At 36.7% G+C, this 15,063-nt stretch overlaps 1 protein-coding gene across 1 annotated transcript in view; it reads left to right on the top strand.

Moving 5' to 3' along the window:
• Window positions 1-214: 214 nt before the first annotated feature.
• LOC145996417 (uncharacterized) overlaps window positions 215-15,063 on the top strand; it is a 33,874-nt gene continuing 19,025 nt past the window's right edge. Inside the window, exons 1-4 of the mRNA XM_083132873.1 lie at window positions 215-388; window positions 3,966-4,668; window positions 9,482-9,616; window positions 14,091-14,401. Of these exons, the coding sequence (XP_082988999.1) occupies window positions 300-388; window positions 3,966-4,668; window positions 9,482-9,616; window positions 14,091-14,401 (1,238 nt within the window). The 5' untranslated portion in view covers window positions 215-299. The remainder of the gene's footprint in view (window positions 389-3,965; window positions 4,669-9,481; window positions 9,617-14,090; window positions 14,402-15,063) is intronic.

Below are 15,063 nucleotides of genomic sequence, written 5' to 3' on the forward strand. Positions count from 1 at the left end.
CTCTACAAAATTTCCTGCAAAACTGCAGGTACCGATTTTACTTAAGCTAAATTTGTAAATCCAGAAATTTCACAACAGCGCGCTCGTATTTCCCATAAGAAAAGCATTGCCCATAAGAGCCCATTGTGTCTTCTGAACGTGAAAACGACTATAGTGTTACACAGTGGCTCTAATACAAGAGTCTTATTTTCAATTGGGCGACTCTTATACTAATACAAATTAATTGTTCTTTCAGTGATGGTGCGACAGGAAACACAATTGAGTTCCAGTTTAAAGTAAGGTAATTTTGCATCATCACAATGGCTAACAAAGATACTTGTTCCTACCCAGGATGTAAAAGGGAAAAACGAGTTTCCCTGTTTCGATTCCCTGTGCATGATAAGGAAAGGTGAGTGACCATCGAGGACTTACTTTTTAATAATATTGTGTTGTTTTGCGCAAATTATGTGGGTGTCTTTGGTCATGTGCTGATGGAACCACCAGTGTAGTCAACTTTTTCTTCAGCAAAGTCAGTATGTAGTCGCAAGATCTCTGCAGAAGTTGATTTGATTTGGTTTATTTTACTTCGCTTTTCTGCCACTTTTGGCTAATCACGAAGATGAGGACGAGTGATGATACAATGAAATTGATGTAGGGACACTCCCAAACACCCACGCCCAGGCTAGGATTCGAACCCAAGACCCTTGGTATCCTAGCACACTGTGCTAACCACTCCTCCTTGGAGGCTGGTGTCTCTGCAGAAGTTTAGTGGTGTGAGGAAAGTGCCAACAACTACTTTTTCAAAGTACACCTTCCAAAATGAATGAGGCCGAGACTCCTGAGCCCAAAGCCAGCATAATCCTCTGTGGGGTTGTGTTTTAGCTGTGTTTTGTCCATACATGTGCCAAGCAAGGTGGTTAAAAATCATGATTTTTATTTTTTTAAATCATTTTGGTGATTTTTGAAAACAACATGCATAAAATTACTTAAACATTTTTCGGCATAGTTATATAGATACATGTTTTTTTTTAAGCAAGAGAACACCCAGATTAAAGCAAATGTGAAAAAAATATATGTAAATGTACACTTTTCACTTTCAGATACTGCATGCACAAAAAAAGTTTGTGTGTTTATGATACTATGTAATAATTTCAGTGACTTTTCTTCCAGAAAAATGACACATTTTTGATGTATTATATAGGCTAATTGTAGCTTAAAATATTTTTTACACTCTTTGTAGCTGAATTTTGTAATTTTTTAAAATGATAATTTGCAAATTATTATCAGCTGCCATGTTTATTTAGAGTTTAATGATGATAACACTATTTTCAGTTTAACATAATTAGTATTTTGTATATTATTCTATACAAAATATTTGTTCATTTTACCTATCAAAATTACTGAGTTTTAAAGCAACAGCAAGCGAGCCTCTGTGGCAGAGTGGTTAGCACAGGTGCTACGATGCCAGGGGTCCCAGGTTTGAAACCTGGCCTTGGCATGAATGTTTGTGAGTGTCAGTTCATCAATTTCATCACATCACTCATCCTCATCTTCGCAGTTAGCCAAAAGTGGCAGAAAAGTGAAGTAAAATAAACCAATTCAATCAATCAATTCTGTCATAAAGCAACTGCAATTTGGTGTATTTACATATTATGTTTTCCTTTCATACAAGTTTCACCCCATCTGTACATATATTTTGTTCCCATGCTATTCCTTTTGAAAATGCTAGATTGCCTAAGATCCTATTAAACATCATTGACTGATTATGAGGTTAATGTGCTTTCACCAAAGTGATTCCGATATCTACAAGATACTTGTATGGATGTTATTCTATAAATTATTTATTTGAAGTGATATCAATCACTGATTTTTTTATCTTTTATCTTGGAATTTGAATTTTGGTTTAAATCATGATTTAAATCAAACAACTTTAGTGCTAAGTGGCCCTTTACAGCCTCAGCTTTTATCAAAGGGATCCTAATTTAGTTTTTTTTTAATGTGTTTAACAACCTTGTTCAGAAGCAAATAGTTAAGCACTCTTACCTTTGATGGAAGTGGTGCCTGATTTGATCCTGGGTTTTGAGTCCCTAAATTTTGGTGTTAACAAAGCATGGTGAGGGCAATTGGAAGCTACTTGACAGCAATAGAAGTGGGCTCAAGTTTCCAAAGCCAGATTAGAAACACTGGCAGATAGTAGTAATTGGACTTGATAGATTGATGGTGCACCACCCAATGGAGGTCTTGACCCTGATGGAGTTGTTGTGTTTTACAATGCCCACAAAATTTGTAATTAAGACAAATTTTGTATATTTTCCCTATCTCAAATTATAATTAATTGTTAACTACTGTACTTGGTTTGATGGCTTGGGCAATATCGATGCTGATGTATTGGTATCATAAAGTATCATTATGATTTTGTTTACTGATACCAGCCGATACTTCTTTGGCATTTTCATCTTTAGTGAGGTCGACAATAATGCCATGTGAAAAAAAATAGTATTGCCACTATATGGCAGGAGGAAGCTGAACATAGGGATGAAAAACAGTGCAAGTTTTCTTGCTTCTTTGCTGACAGGCCATTGTCTATCACGTGTGTTGAACTTATGTTTCTTTATTCTGTGACTTCTCATGATAAGAGAGCCCACTATTTATGTATTTATTAATTAAGTCACTCCCTATTTTTAAATGATTATAACATCTTTATTTACTAACCAATTTTGTTCCAAATAGTGTTTCTATGTCACCCACTCCTTGAAGAACTCCCACCTAAACCTTGGGATGTCTCTATACATTTTCATAATCAACCATGGAAGATGTGATACTGCAACATGCTATTATCTTCGGATGACCATGTGCCTTCTCAACACAAATGTGAAGGTTGTCTCACCCACCCAATATTGATCGTTGAAACCATTAACAAATCACTTAATGTAAACTGCCGCCTCATCTGACCACGTAACAAGAGCAAACAACTGCTAGAGGTAATGAGGCTTCTATGGCTTAAAGGAGAGATCTTTCATGAGAATTGTTGCAGTTGCATAATGTAAGATGCCACTTTCATGAAACTATAGTGGAACCACAGGCAAGAAAGCCTGCACAGACCCGTGACTCCTGTGCACTGTACTCCCACGAGGCGGGTAGGGGCAGGATGAACCATGCTTCCTTATGGCCCGAGCTAAATGCATCGAGGGGAAGGTGCACGAATGATTTTAGCCGAAGGTTCTTTTGTTTGTAGTTGCTGTATACCAACCTACAGATTTCTGTGGACTCCTTGTGAACATATCAATAAGGATGGCAACATTGTTGGCTATATCCTCAGTGTGAATGCAATGCATAATGACACTAGTTGCAACATAATGGGTTAGCAAATAAAGAATTTACAACCCAGGTTCGATTTCCGGGTTGGGTGTAATGAGTTGGGAATTTTTCCGGCCTTGTCCCTTCATAAAGTGGTTCACCCCAGCCTCAAATCAATGGGGCAACCCTGTCGAGAAAAGATGGTTGGAGCATGGTGCTGATTACATCCCTCCAAAATGGCCAGGATCGAGAATATGTGGAGCCCTACCCCCACATCCCCATAATGTCCCTTCATGGCATGGTGCTATGTGCACAGGCTAACTTTACCTTTACTTTTGCTTATCGGACACCCTGTGTGCACATTACTTTGTACAAAACTTCTAACAGTTGTACATATCTAAGCCCCGCGACAGGTTAGGTTTGCAGCATGTTTTATGTATTAATCCATGTGAGAACGGCTCTCAGCATCTCCCGTGCCAGTCTTGCCTCAATGGCTGAGCTGTTCATACCACAGACAATGAGAGAAAATCTGCAGTATTGCAGCAGAACTGCATTTTGATTGCACGTTTGGGTCTATATGTGCGAAGAGTTGCTGCTGTCATGGGGCTTAAGTTAAATTAATTTTTGTTAACATATTAGCATGACCTTTATCAATGATATGAGTGTAATATTTTGTCTTACTATTTCAGATTTGAGAAGTGGATTGTGAACTCAGGTCGTGAGGATATTAGAAACCTTTCTATGAAAGTAGCTGCAAATAGGAGAATTTGCCAACAGCACTTCTCAAGAAAATGCATGGATGTTGTCCATGGGAAGTACAAGTTGTGGCATAACGCAGTACCGTTGCCCATTGGTACTGAACCAGATGAGGAATATGGAGATGACAAGAGTGTTTTCAGTACAGCAACCTCTGATAATGTGAAAGAAGTTACAACGATTTGTGAATTAAACGAATCTCCTGAGACAATAGAACTTGAATCTCCATTTTGCTCAGTTAATAGTGACAGGAAGGTAGCATGTGTAAACTTATTTGGAAATTCAGATTGTGATGTTCGTATTTCTGATCAGGTTATGGTTAAAGCATGTGGCATGCAAGACGAAAGTTCTGTTTCCAAAGTCCCTTCTAATATTGATGATGCTTGTGGATCTTCAAATGAGCCCGATTTAACAAACTTCGATGAAGACACTCCACAACAAGCATCTGACTGCAACAATGCTTCTGAAGTTATAACATGTCAAATTGGAACACAAGTGGATACTGTGGACAGATATTTTTCATTGTGCCGTTTGTGTTGTTCAAAAGATGGAAAGAAACACAAGGTCTTTAATAGGTTGCAAGGGAGTTTACTGACCGAAATTTTGCTGAAGATTCAGGTTTTGATATCTCCACAGGTAAGAATGTGAAAGAATATTCATTGCTTTAAGTAGAAACTTAATAAATAGGGGAGGATGTTCCTTAGCGATAGAGGTACCCTTGACACTCTGTACTCGCTCTAAATTGAAAAATTGTGCATAGTTTTTGAAGATAATGTTCTTCATGAACATTTTCTGTTGTTTTTAGCTTAAGAGGATGTGTTATAGTCAAGTAAAGTACCTCTGTATTTAGGGGGTCTGGAGCATGCCAAAAATTAGGCCAAAACACCTCTCTTCATACACTAGAGAGAGAGAGAGAGAGAGAGATAAAACAAGATAAATATCAACTCTCTTCCCCTCACCCTCCTTTAGATGGGGGTGGGCCAAACGATTTTCCCCACTGAAGGTCAATAAATATTAATTATTTTAGATTAAATTGAATCATAAAATAGGTTATTAGTGCTAAGTTCGATAGGGGCTCCCCGATGGCACAGTGGTAGCGTCGTCACCTTGTAATCAAGGGGTCTCATTTTCGATACCCGGTGGGGACACACAGTGGTTCGGATCCCACTTTAAACTGTAGATCCAGTCTCGATTAGCCTTTCTGTGCATAAAGTGGACTTAAAACACCAACTCAATCAAATGCTAAGTTTGGTGACATTATCATTTGTATTTTTTAGCTATTTGAGTGTACATACAAAAATATGAAAATTAAAAAATAAACTACATAAGTACTCCGAGATAAGAATTTTTTTTACTTACTCAGGCCATATTTTGGGATCGGATACCTCAGTTATTTGAGGTTTTAACACCCTGAAATACATAACACATCAAAATCTATCAATTAAAAAAATCGATATTATTATTGAAGGGGTACAGTTGGTCAAGGGCCCTTGGTTACCTTTATGTATTTTTAAATGGATTTGAGTTTTTAAAAATTCACTGATAGGGCAATGAGCTGAAGTGTGTAGATGCAAAGATATTTCTAGAAACTAATCAGCGTTCCTTTGCAAAAGGTACACATTGATGGTAAGCTTTCTTGCAAACAAGACATATTTTTTCAGAGAGAGATTTCCATAATTCCATATTCTATTCTGCTATTTCATATACAAGCATCAAGGTTTATTCCTATCTATCCATCTATATTACCACACAGGTGCACTCATGCATGTGGAATGGAACCTCGATGTTACGATTTTCAGACGACAAAAAGGAAAAAAATGTTAAATCATGGAAAATGTAAAAATCGTGAAATTTTTATATCATACTTTATTGGAACCATGAAGTTTGAATTTATAATGTAGGAAAATGTAAAATGCAGGGCAGTCCCAATGATGCCCCAAAACCTTTGTTGTAAATGCAAATCTCCCCTGTATTTTGCTTGTAATATTGCTAGAAATGACCAAGATGTAAATTATGCCCTGATAATTACAGACTTCATCGATTTCATTCCAAGAGATAACCAAACATGACCAAAATCAGTGTTTCTACTACATACTGATTTGAAGGCATAATTTTATTTTGTTTTGAAATATGAAACAATCTACTAACAATTTAGCACTTTGGCATTATTAATTTGAAAGTTTTATTGCTGCAGCAACGTAATTCTTCCATCTGTCCCTATCCTGGGAAAAATAAATCCACTCTTGACTCTCCTTATCAATTTCCTTCATGTCAATCTAATACGTAATAATTTATTTATTTATATAATAAAAATATATATTTTTAAATATTTGTCATAAGTGAGTAATTCGCACAAAATAAAAATATGAGTGTCAATCTAAATATTGTCATTGTATCTTTGTCTTCCTACTGGTCCCTCACCACCAGCTTTACCAACAAGAATCTATACTTACCTTTCTGGTATTTGAACTATTTCCTTACACAAACTACACCATTTATTGTGCAGGTACCTCCATCATGCTTTACTTACACAGTTAAGCATAAGCATGCACAGACCCTTTGATTAAGGTTCTTTCTGCCCCCAATTTCTCAAGTATATACATTATATGTAAAAATATTGTTGTCAATCTTCAACCCCTCTCCCCTCCCCCAATATTTGCATGAAGCTGCCACCTATGGGCAAAAACCTTGATGAAAGATCAGTGGGAAAAGAAAAACCTCATTCGATCTCACTGTTTACTGTATTGATGGGTACGAAACAGGGGCGTACCAGCCTAGAGCCACTCGCTTATACAAGAGGCACCTTTATACAAGTAAGGGAGGCTCGCCCCTGTGAAATAAGGAGAACACTTTAACATTCAATATTTACACTTTGACTGGTCTGGCAGGGTCATGAGCACAATAGAAAACAAATAAAGGAATGTTAGTTTACCTCTGGTGTCCTGTAGAGATGATTGTCTCCGCTGGTTTGGTAGACAAGGCACGGTCCTGAAATTAAACATATTTTGGTAGCGCAACTCCTGCTGTAACTCCTTACGTATCAATCGATAATAAGACTATTAATTGTAGGCAACAACTGTTCACTCAATAACTTTCTGATTACAACTGGGGCTGAGATCTGGTCTCGCGATCTATTTAAAGGGGATTCAAATTTTCGATCATTAAACCCGTTGATCAAGTTCCGTCCTGTCTTTAACCGTGCTTTTTGCATAAGGCTGACGTTACGTTATATCAACTGATTTCCTGTCGATTCCCATGTCAGTGGAGTTTTAGAGATCCGCTGAAGGTCACCGGTATAATATGCTTGTTACAAGTTACTTGCAATGCTTCAGCCGGACCCCTTGGCAAAGTGATTAATCTATCGAGTTCTGATGCCAGGGGTTCCGTGTTCAAGTCATTCCTTTGGCGTGATACGATAGTGTGTGCCCGAACCCATCGAAAATCTCCTGTGTAATTTAGGCATATTATTAGGCATTAGTAGAGGCACATATTTTTGGTAAAAAAGAAAAATATCGGTACAGAAACAGAGTCAATTTTGGGTTCAAAAGCGGCAAATAAAATGACATTTTGGTTTTAAAAATGTGAATATAATCCAACATTTGATTTAAAAACTGCACTATTAGTAATAGTCTATTACACAAAATATACATATCCCTTCCAATAGCACATTAAATCATTACCAGAGTATTAAGTTTATTCCTGTATAAAGTGGTACATTTTTACTTCTCAAATGTTTGCAGCAGAATTAATCAATTTTCCATGAATTGCACAGTTCACAGGATAATTCTGACTTCAGAAAGTGTCGCGTCTGTATATAAACAGTAAATTTCGTATTTAAGAGTCTATTTCGCATTTTGCAGTTCATTTCATGACAAAACAAGGTAGGAAAATGCACCTCACACCTTTCAGAAACATGAGAAATTAGCATTACAATGTGTTATTTCACATTTCGTGTTTTCGTTAAAAAAGAAATATGCATGCCTCTAGTCATTAGGCATATTATACCTATGAAAAATGCACACCCCTCCTTCGTAGTTACTTCGAACTTTCATAGGCTTGAAAATACTTAATTTTCTTGAAGAGTATAATATCGTTTAATAATAACAATAAGATTTCTGTACACTACATTTCTAGGTGAAAGTATATATGAACGTCCAGAAGGAGCTGCCAGACGGCCACACCTGCCCCCTGGAAAATGAAAGTCAACCTAAAAGTACATATTTCATACATAGAATTTGTAGTCACAGTAATTTACATTAATTATTATAATGGGGATGCAGGAACATGATAATTTCAAACTGAAGTGGTGTTTTTTGAAGGAGCAACTATATTGAGGGCAATATCCATAGTTTACCTCCCTGGAAAAATGCCTTACTTGCCCCTCCCTGAAAAAAAATTGCAGACGTCCATGATTAGAATGGGCAATTCCCCCTTTGACCCGCCATGCACATGCCCATGAAGTTGAGACTGCTTTATACGTAACTCAGTTCTGCATAATTCTGTGTTATACATAAATTACTGTAGGTTCCGGCAAAATATAATTTAAAAATGTGTTAATTAAACCTTATTTGTACGTAATGCATTTATACGTAATCCGATGTTATACATGCTAATTTTCATAAAATACAGTTGATTTGTAAGCAACCAAGCTACAACAAAGTCACAGAAGTATACATTTCTTGTAGCCAGCCCTCATGGCGGAGTAGTTAGCACTTCCATTCATCAATTTCATCATATCATCACTCATCCCCATCTTCACTTATTAGCCAAAAGTAGCACAAGAAGCGAAGTAAAATAAAGCAAATCAATCAATCAAATTAATATACATTTCTTTTAGTTACGAAAATGCAAAGCGAATTTCAAATACTAAACAGGATAGGAGGACATGGTGGTGGTCCGTGTCATGTTGCGAGGAACAAACCAAAATGTCTGATTTCTTTAAACCAGGGCCAAGTTCAAAAAGATTCTTTCTCTTTATGTTCAAATTCTACCTATGTAGGCCAACTCAATTATTTTTTTTAGTTATATTTGAACATTGAATTATTGATTTTCTTATAGTGACATAACTATTATGTGAGATTTCTTGTTAACTTTAAAAGTGAAAAGATATATGTTCAGTATGAAAAATTCTAGTTCACCAAAACTATATAGTGTTTAATGTAGTACTTATTTTAGTATCAAAGAGTTCACTAATAAAGTTGCAAATGTAATGCATTTAAGAATCAAACTTTTAGATTCGTTAATGTACTAATTTATGACAGAATAACCTGCATTTTACTGCATCTTGTTCCTCAAAATATACGCAATTACAGTATTTAATATTGATAATAACATGGCATCTAAATCTGATTTGTAAGTAATTCTCAGTAATATGTATTATTTTCTCTTCACCTTGACATACATATAACTCAGGTTCAACTCTATATATTTTTGTTTTAATGACCCCCAGGCTGGCATCGATGTCAACTTGCCACATATGGTGTGCGATTCATGCAAGATAAAGCTAGACCAGTTCTACACCTTCAAGGAAGAATGCAGGGGAGCTGAGCAGAGGTTAAGAAGAATGTTTTCTCATCTTCAGAAGGTACGTTCCTTGCTTCTCACTTATACATGGTTATTCAAAAAGAAATTCACACTTTGAAATGATTGTAACTTGTGATGTTATTGAGATTTGCAAATATATTTTGTGTATGTATGAAAGTTTTATTTCTGTGACTGCCTGCGTCCGTAGTACCTGATAGTGATGCCACGTGACCACTTTTCCTAAATTGATGCCACTGCGACGAAGGAGGCCTTTTGTACGAGGGTCATTCGGAAAGTAACTGTCGTTTGGATGTAAATAAAAAACCCGCATAGATACAACAAATTTTTACTTTACATCTGAAAGGTACAACTGTCCTCTATCTTTCAACATAGTCGCCATGTGAATTCAAGTATGTATCATAGCATTTCACCAACTTACAAATACCTTCAGCATAAAACTCGGCAGCCTGGGAATTCAACCAACCTGTCACAGCATTTTGAAGATCCTCATCTTCAGCGAAGTGCTGTGTCCCAAGCCACTTCTTTATGTGAGTGAAGAGATGAAAATCAGGAGGAGCCAAGTCCAGGCTGTACGGGGGATGATCAAAAAACGTCCCATTTAAATTGGTGCAAAAGGTCTTGTGTTCGCCGAGCAGTGTGAGGGCGAGCGTTGTCATGCATGAACACAACCCCAGATGTCAGCAGACCACGACGTTTGTTCTGGATGGTTCTTCTCAGTTTCTGCAAAGTATTACAGTAAACTTCAGAAGTGATTGTCGTACCACATTCACGATGAATGTCTACCGCTTACAGATTTTTTTGCCCAAAGAAATCGTATCACTCCGTGTACCTCACATTTGGCGGGATTTTTTATGGCAGCACACATTTTGTGACGTTGTAACCAGCACATACACAGCACTACGATGCTCTCACTAGCACAGCTGGAAGCTTACTGAATCACAGATTGCGTGATGTAACAACGGTTGCGCTCTGCCAACTACTACTAGTGCCACGCCACAACGGCGGTTACTTTCCGAATGACCCTCGTATTACAGAGTTTTGAAACCCTAAGTTTACTACCATACTATGCAAATTAAGGGCAGAATTAAAAAGGGTACAGGAGTAGATGGAGTAAAAGCTGCAGGGAACAACAAATTATGTAACTTTTTCTTATGCACCTTGCTCTTTGAGTTTCAGTGGTTACTGTGATGAATATGGTTTAATTTAGTATTGTTTTTTAAAAATATTTATTGGTAATGAGGCTTCCATCAGAAAAGACTTTTTAAAAATGTTTTACTTATTTATATAGAAATGAAGTACCTGCATTACAATTAATTCCGATCAAGAAATAAAGCCCATCGTTTATGCAAAGCTCTTACATTATGTAATTATTCTTGTATCTACGAGGCTCATCCAGAATGAAGGAACATTTTGGTGTAAAAAACAAACGATAAATGATGTGTACAAAAAAATGTATGGCACAGAAACTGCATACCATACTCAACTTTTCCACATATTCGCCATACCCATTGAAGCACTTATCATCGCGTGATACCAGTTTGTTGATACCGACATTATACTCATTTGCTGCTAAGGTATTCAACCATGTAGTGACAGCATCTTTAAGATTATCAGCCATGGCAATGTGCTTTCTGCAAAGAAGGAACATTTAACTTTGTAGCAATTTCACGATCTCTTCTTCACAGAAGATCTTCGGTACAAGAAAATGTGTCCCAGATGGGTCCCTCGACTGTTGACTGAGGAGCACTAAACCTAATGCATCTGTCCTGACATTTCTCACCTGCTATCACCAGGATTGTGAGTAATTTCTCGAACAGTTTGTGAGACATGGGCCTATTCAACACTCAAAACCAAGCACCAGTCAATGGAGTGACACCATACTGGATCGCCTTCCAGCCAAAAAAAGGCCAAATATACTCTCAGCATGCGAAAGGTCTGGCAACTGTCTTTTGAGATGGGAAAGGCATCTTATTCATTGAGTTTTGGCCTACAGAGCAAAAGCCTACTATCAAATGCTTCAAAGGTTCGTTGTGCCATACAAAACAAACGGCATGGCATGTTGTTAGGTGGCATCATTCTGGTCCACGATAACACTTGCCCTCACACAGGTGGTGCAACTTGGGATGAACTGCAATGTCTTGCTTGGGATGTATTCAACCATCTGCCATATATCCCAGATTTGGCACCCAGTGATTACCATTTATTCCCGAAATTGAAAGATTGATTTGCTTGATTTAGTATTTTAAGTCCACTTTATGCACAGTAAGGCTAATCGGGACTGGACCTACAGTTTAAAGTAGAATCCGAACCACTATGTGCCTCCACTGGGTATCGAACCTGGTACCTCTTGATTAAAAGGCAACGACGTTACCACTGTATTTATGGATGTATAATGCACATTTTTTTTTATATATAAAAAAAAACAGTTTCCGTTCTGATGGTTTTCACGTATCTTTTACCTGTGGACAGACGTTTTAGGGCATTTTTAAAAAATCCAGAAAATTACACTATTAACAGTATCACAATGTTATATATATATATATATATATATATATATATATATATATATATATATATATATAATGAAAGCCTAGATTCTGTTCTAATAGATAATTCAATTAGATGTTACATTTTTATAATTTACACATTGCAATATTTATTGAAAAATTTTTGGTATTTTTGAAAAATCAGCATAAACACGCACTGTGTACATTATCAAAAAACAAAAAAATAACGGTAAGCCTTTACCCAACCAGCTTAAGATGCTCTCTGGTGGCGAAAAATGGAAATATCTCCAAGTGTGTGCAACGATAATCGTATAAGGTTCGGACAAATACATTTAAACGCAATGGAAGTACGGTGATCGTACCCTAGCCGATTGGCGACCTTACGGTTGTTTTACTCTGCTCACATCACATTCGATTCCCGACCGGAAAGTGTTAAAATGCTGACCAAGGCATAATTTTTAGTATAAAAAATATGCACTAAAAAAGTAACATTTCCACCCTCTAATAGGGTCTTCTTCAGACGAATATTCACAATAAATTATTTTTGAATTTATTGTGAATGTTCGTGTGAAGAAGACCCTGTTAGAGGGTGGAAACGTTACTTTTTTAGTGTATATTTTTTTATACTAAAAATTTTTCCTTGGTCAACATTTTAATTTTTTATTAACATGGAAATGAGGATTAACAGTGTTACCACTGTTTTTTTTATGGGGAAAATCATCAAACAATTATGTCTTGTGCATAATGCAGTACGGTTTAGGTTCAAGAAATGGCTTTCTTAGTAGGTCAGACTGTTGCTATCCCAATCAAGAGTGCATGACATCATACCTATTCATTGAGTCACTTGTTGCCATGTGGACTAAGAATATCATATACAATAAGTCAGCAACCCACGCCACCTCCCCCTCTCCCTCCACTGTGTTTAGCATGCCAAAGCTTTCAATTCTGTAACCACCTTGTTTATTCTGTAGTAGAAGAAAGTGAGCTCACAATTTTGTTATGAATTTGCAGCACTCATGAAGTTATATTCTATTAATTCTCGTCCAACAAATACCACTGATCCACATCCTGTGTGACGGGAAGTGCATGCTCAAATTCTGCCAAAACAACACAGTGTCACTTTTCTCGGTGTTGCAAAATGTTCCATTACAAAATGAATCATGGGAAATGGCCATTTCACTTTCCTACTCTTTTTTATAAAAAAAAATATTATCATTAAAGAAATCATACCTGGCAATTTGTATTTGTGCCTGTTGATATACATGTATTATACACAATGACATAGTGAAAACATGCATGGTTTTAATGTTGAATTATTCCATGCATAATACGCACCACAGATACTGGTACTTAAATATAATTTATTACTAATCTGTTTTTGGTGCAAGATTAGGATGCACGGAATACCTGTGAAAATATGTGGATATTAAATACAGGGTGGACCAAAAGTTGCAATACATAGGAAACCATAAGAAACAATGTATTCATATAATAAGCTCGACGTGGTTCCCATTGGTTTGCAATATGTTTCTCACACTCTTGATGAACACGCATTAGAAAAGAAATAATAAATAAATATGGAAACTTAAAAACAAAATTTTCTTTTCCTATGTATTGCAACTTTTGGTCCACCCTGTATAGTCTGAATTGATGCACATCATTTATTCGTAACAGTTTAGTGAACATTCTCCAATCTGAAAAAAGTTAACACATGAATTGTATTGATTTGTGCATTATAGTTGAAATATTATACTTATGAAAATTTACTAGTGTTGCAATGTATAGTTTTCAAAATTTAATTTTCTGTCCAAAGATTTTGGTTTTGTTATGTGACGTGCTCATGTGAAGATTATGTGATGAAAGGTTAAAAATAATTTTTTGGACTGAAACACAGTATCAGCAAATTAAAGCAATCACTGCAGAAGTACACAAAAAGTATTCAACCAATATCCAAAACAATTTTCTTTACAAGTACAGTAGTATTTGATATTTTTTCTTTTTGTACAGGAAAGACTGCGAGGACTTAAGTACAACGGAGATGGAAGAAATCGATACAATGAAGACTCTAGGAACAATGCAAGTGCTTCTGCAGAAGTTAAAAATGATATTGAGGTGTCAGAAGTCTGGGGTGAGTCAACCCTGCCAGAGAGAACAGATGAAAGTGTTTCTGATGGAGAGGAGATGGTGCAATTCATCGAAGACTGTGATGTACAAGAGTCAGATAACATGGAAGTAAATGATAAATTTTCAATGGAGCACATGTTGTTCTATGACAGTAATTTTCCACCAGATGATATGGAGTATTATGCACACAAAGGGTAAGTTGCTTTTTGAGTTAACAATTAGGGATGGGATAGATTAACCCTTCATCGTCTGTGTTGTATCTCTGAGATACATGAAACTAAAGTTGTTCATTTTCTCGAGAACAATTACGCATGCAGTTCTAAGCTTATTTCCTTTTCGTCTAAATACGGACGACCACAGTCTCTGTCTGAGCTTAATAGGATGTTTGTATCTGTAAGATACAGAACGAATGATTTCTTTTGGATTAATGGTAGTACAGTCTGCTTGTAGAATGGACCGTTAGGATCCAGAAAAATGCTGAATTAATTTGTTCCATGCTTCGCAGTACTGATGTTGAATGAAGTGAATACAGTATCATTGGTGATTGTGATAATGCAGAGGTGAGAGAGGTAATTCGGAGACTGAACTGGAATGTGATGGCGATTGCAATGAAAAAGATGTAAATATATCCTGTCCCAGCTAATTGTGGAGCGGGGCCGCAGCAGAGAAGGAGGAGGGAAATTGAATGGTGAAAGCCAGCGTTGCCAACCATACAGTTCTAACCGTACATGTATGGAAATATTCATACCTTGGTCCGTACTTACAACCGCCTTTCGGGGCTGAACTCCTACCAGAACTGGGCCCATAAGAGGTCCCCAATACTCGGTCGAACAGTAACCAGATTTGCAGTAGTCAA

The sequence above is a fragment of the Lepisma saccharinum genome, chromosome 12, assembly GCF_977018435.1.
Source record: "Lepisma saccharinum chromosome 12, izLepSacc3.1, whole genome shotgun sequence".
NCBI classification, from domain to species: Eukaryota; Metazoa; Arthropoda; class Insecta; order Zygentoma; family Lepismatidae; genus Lepisma; species Lepisma saccharinum.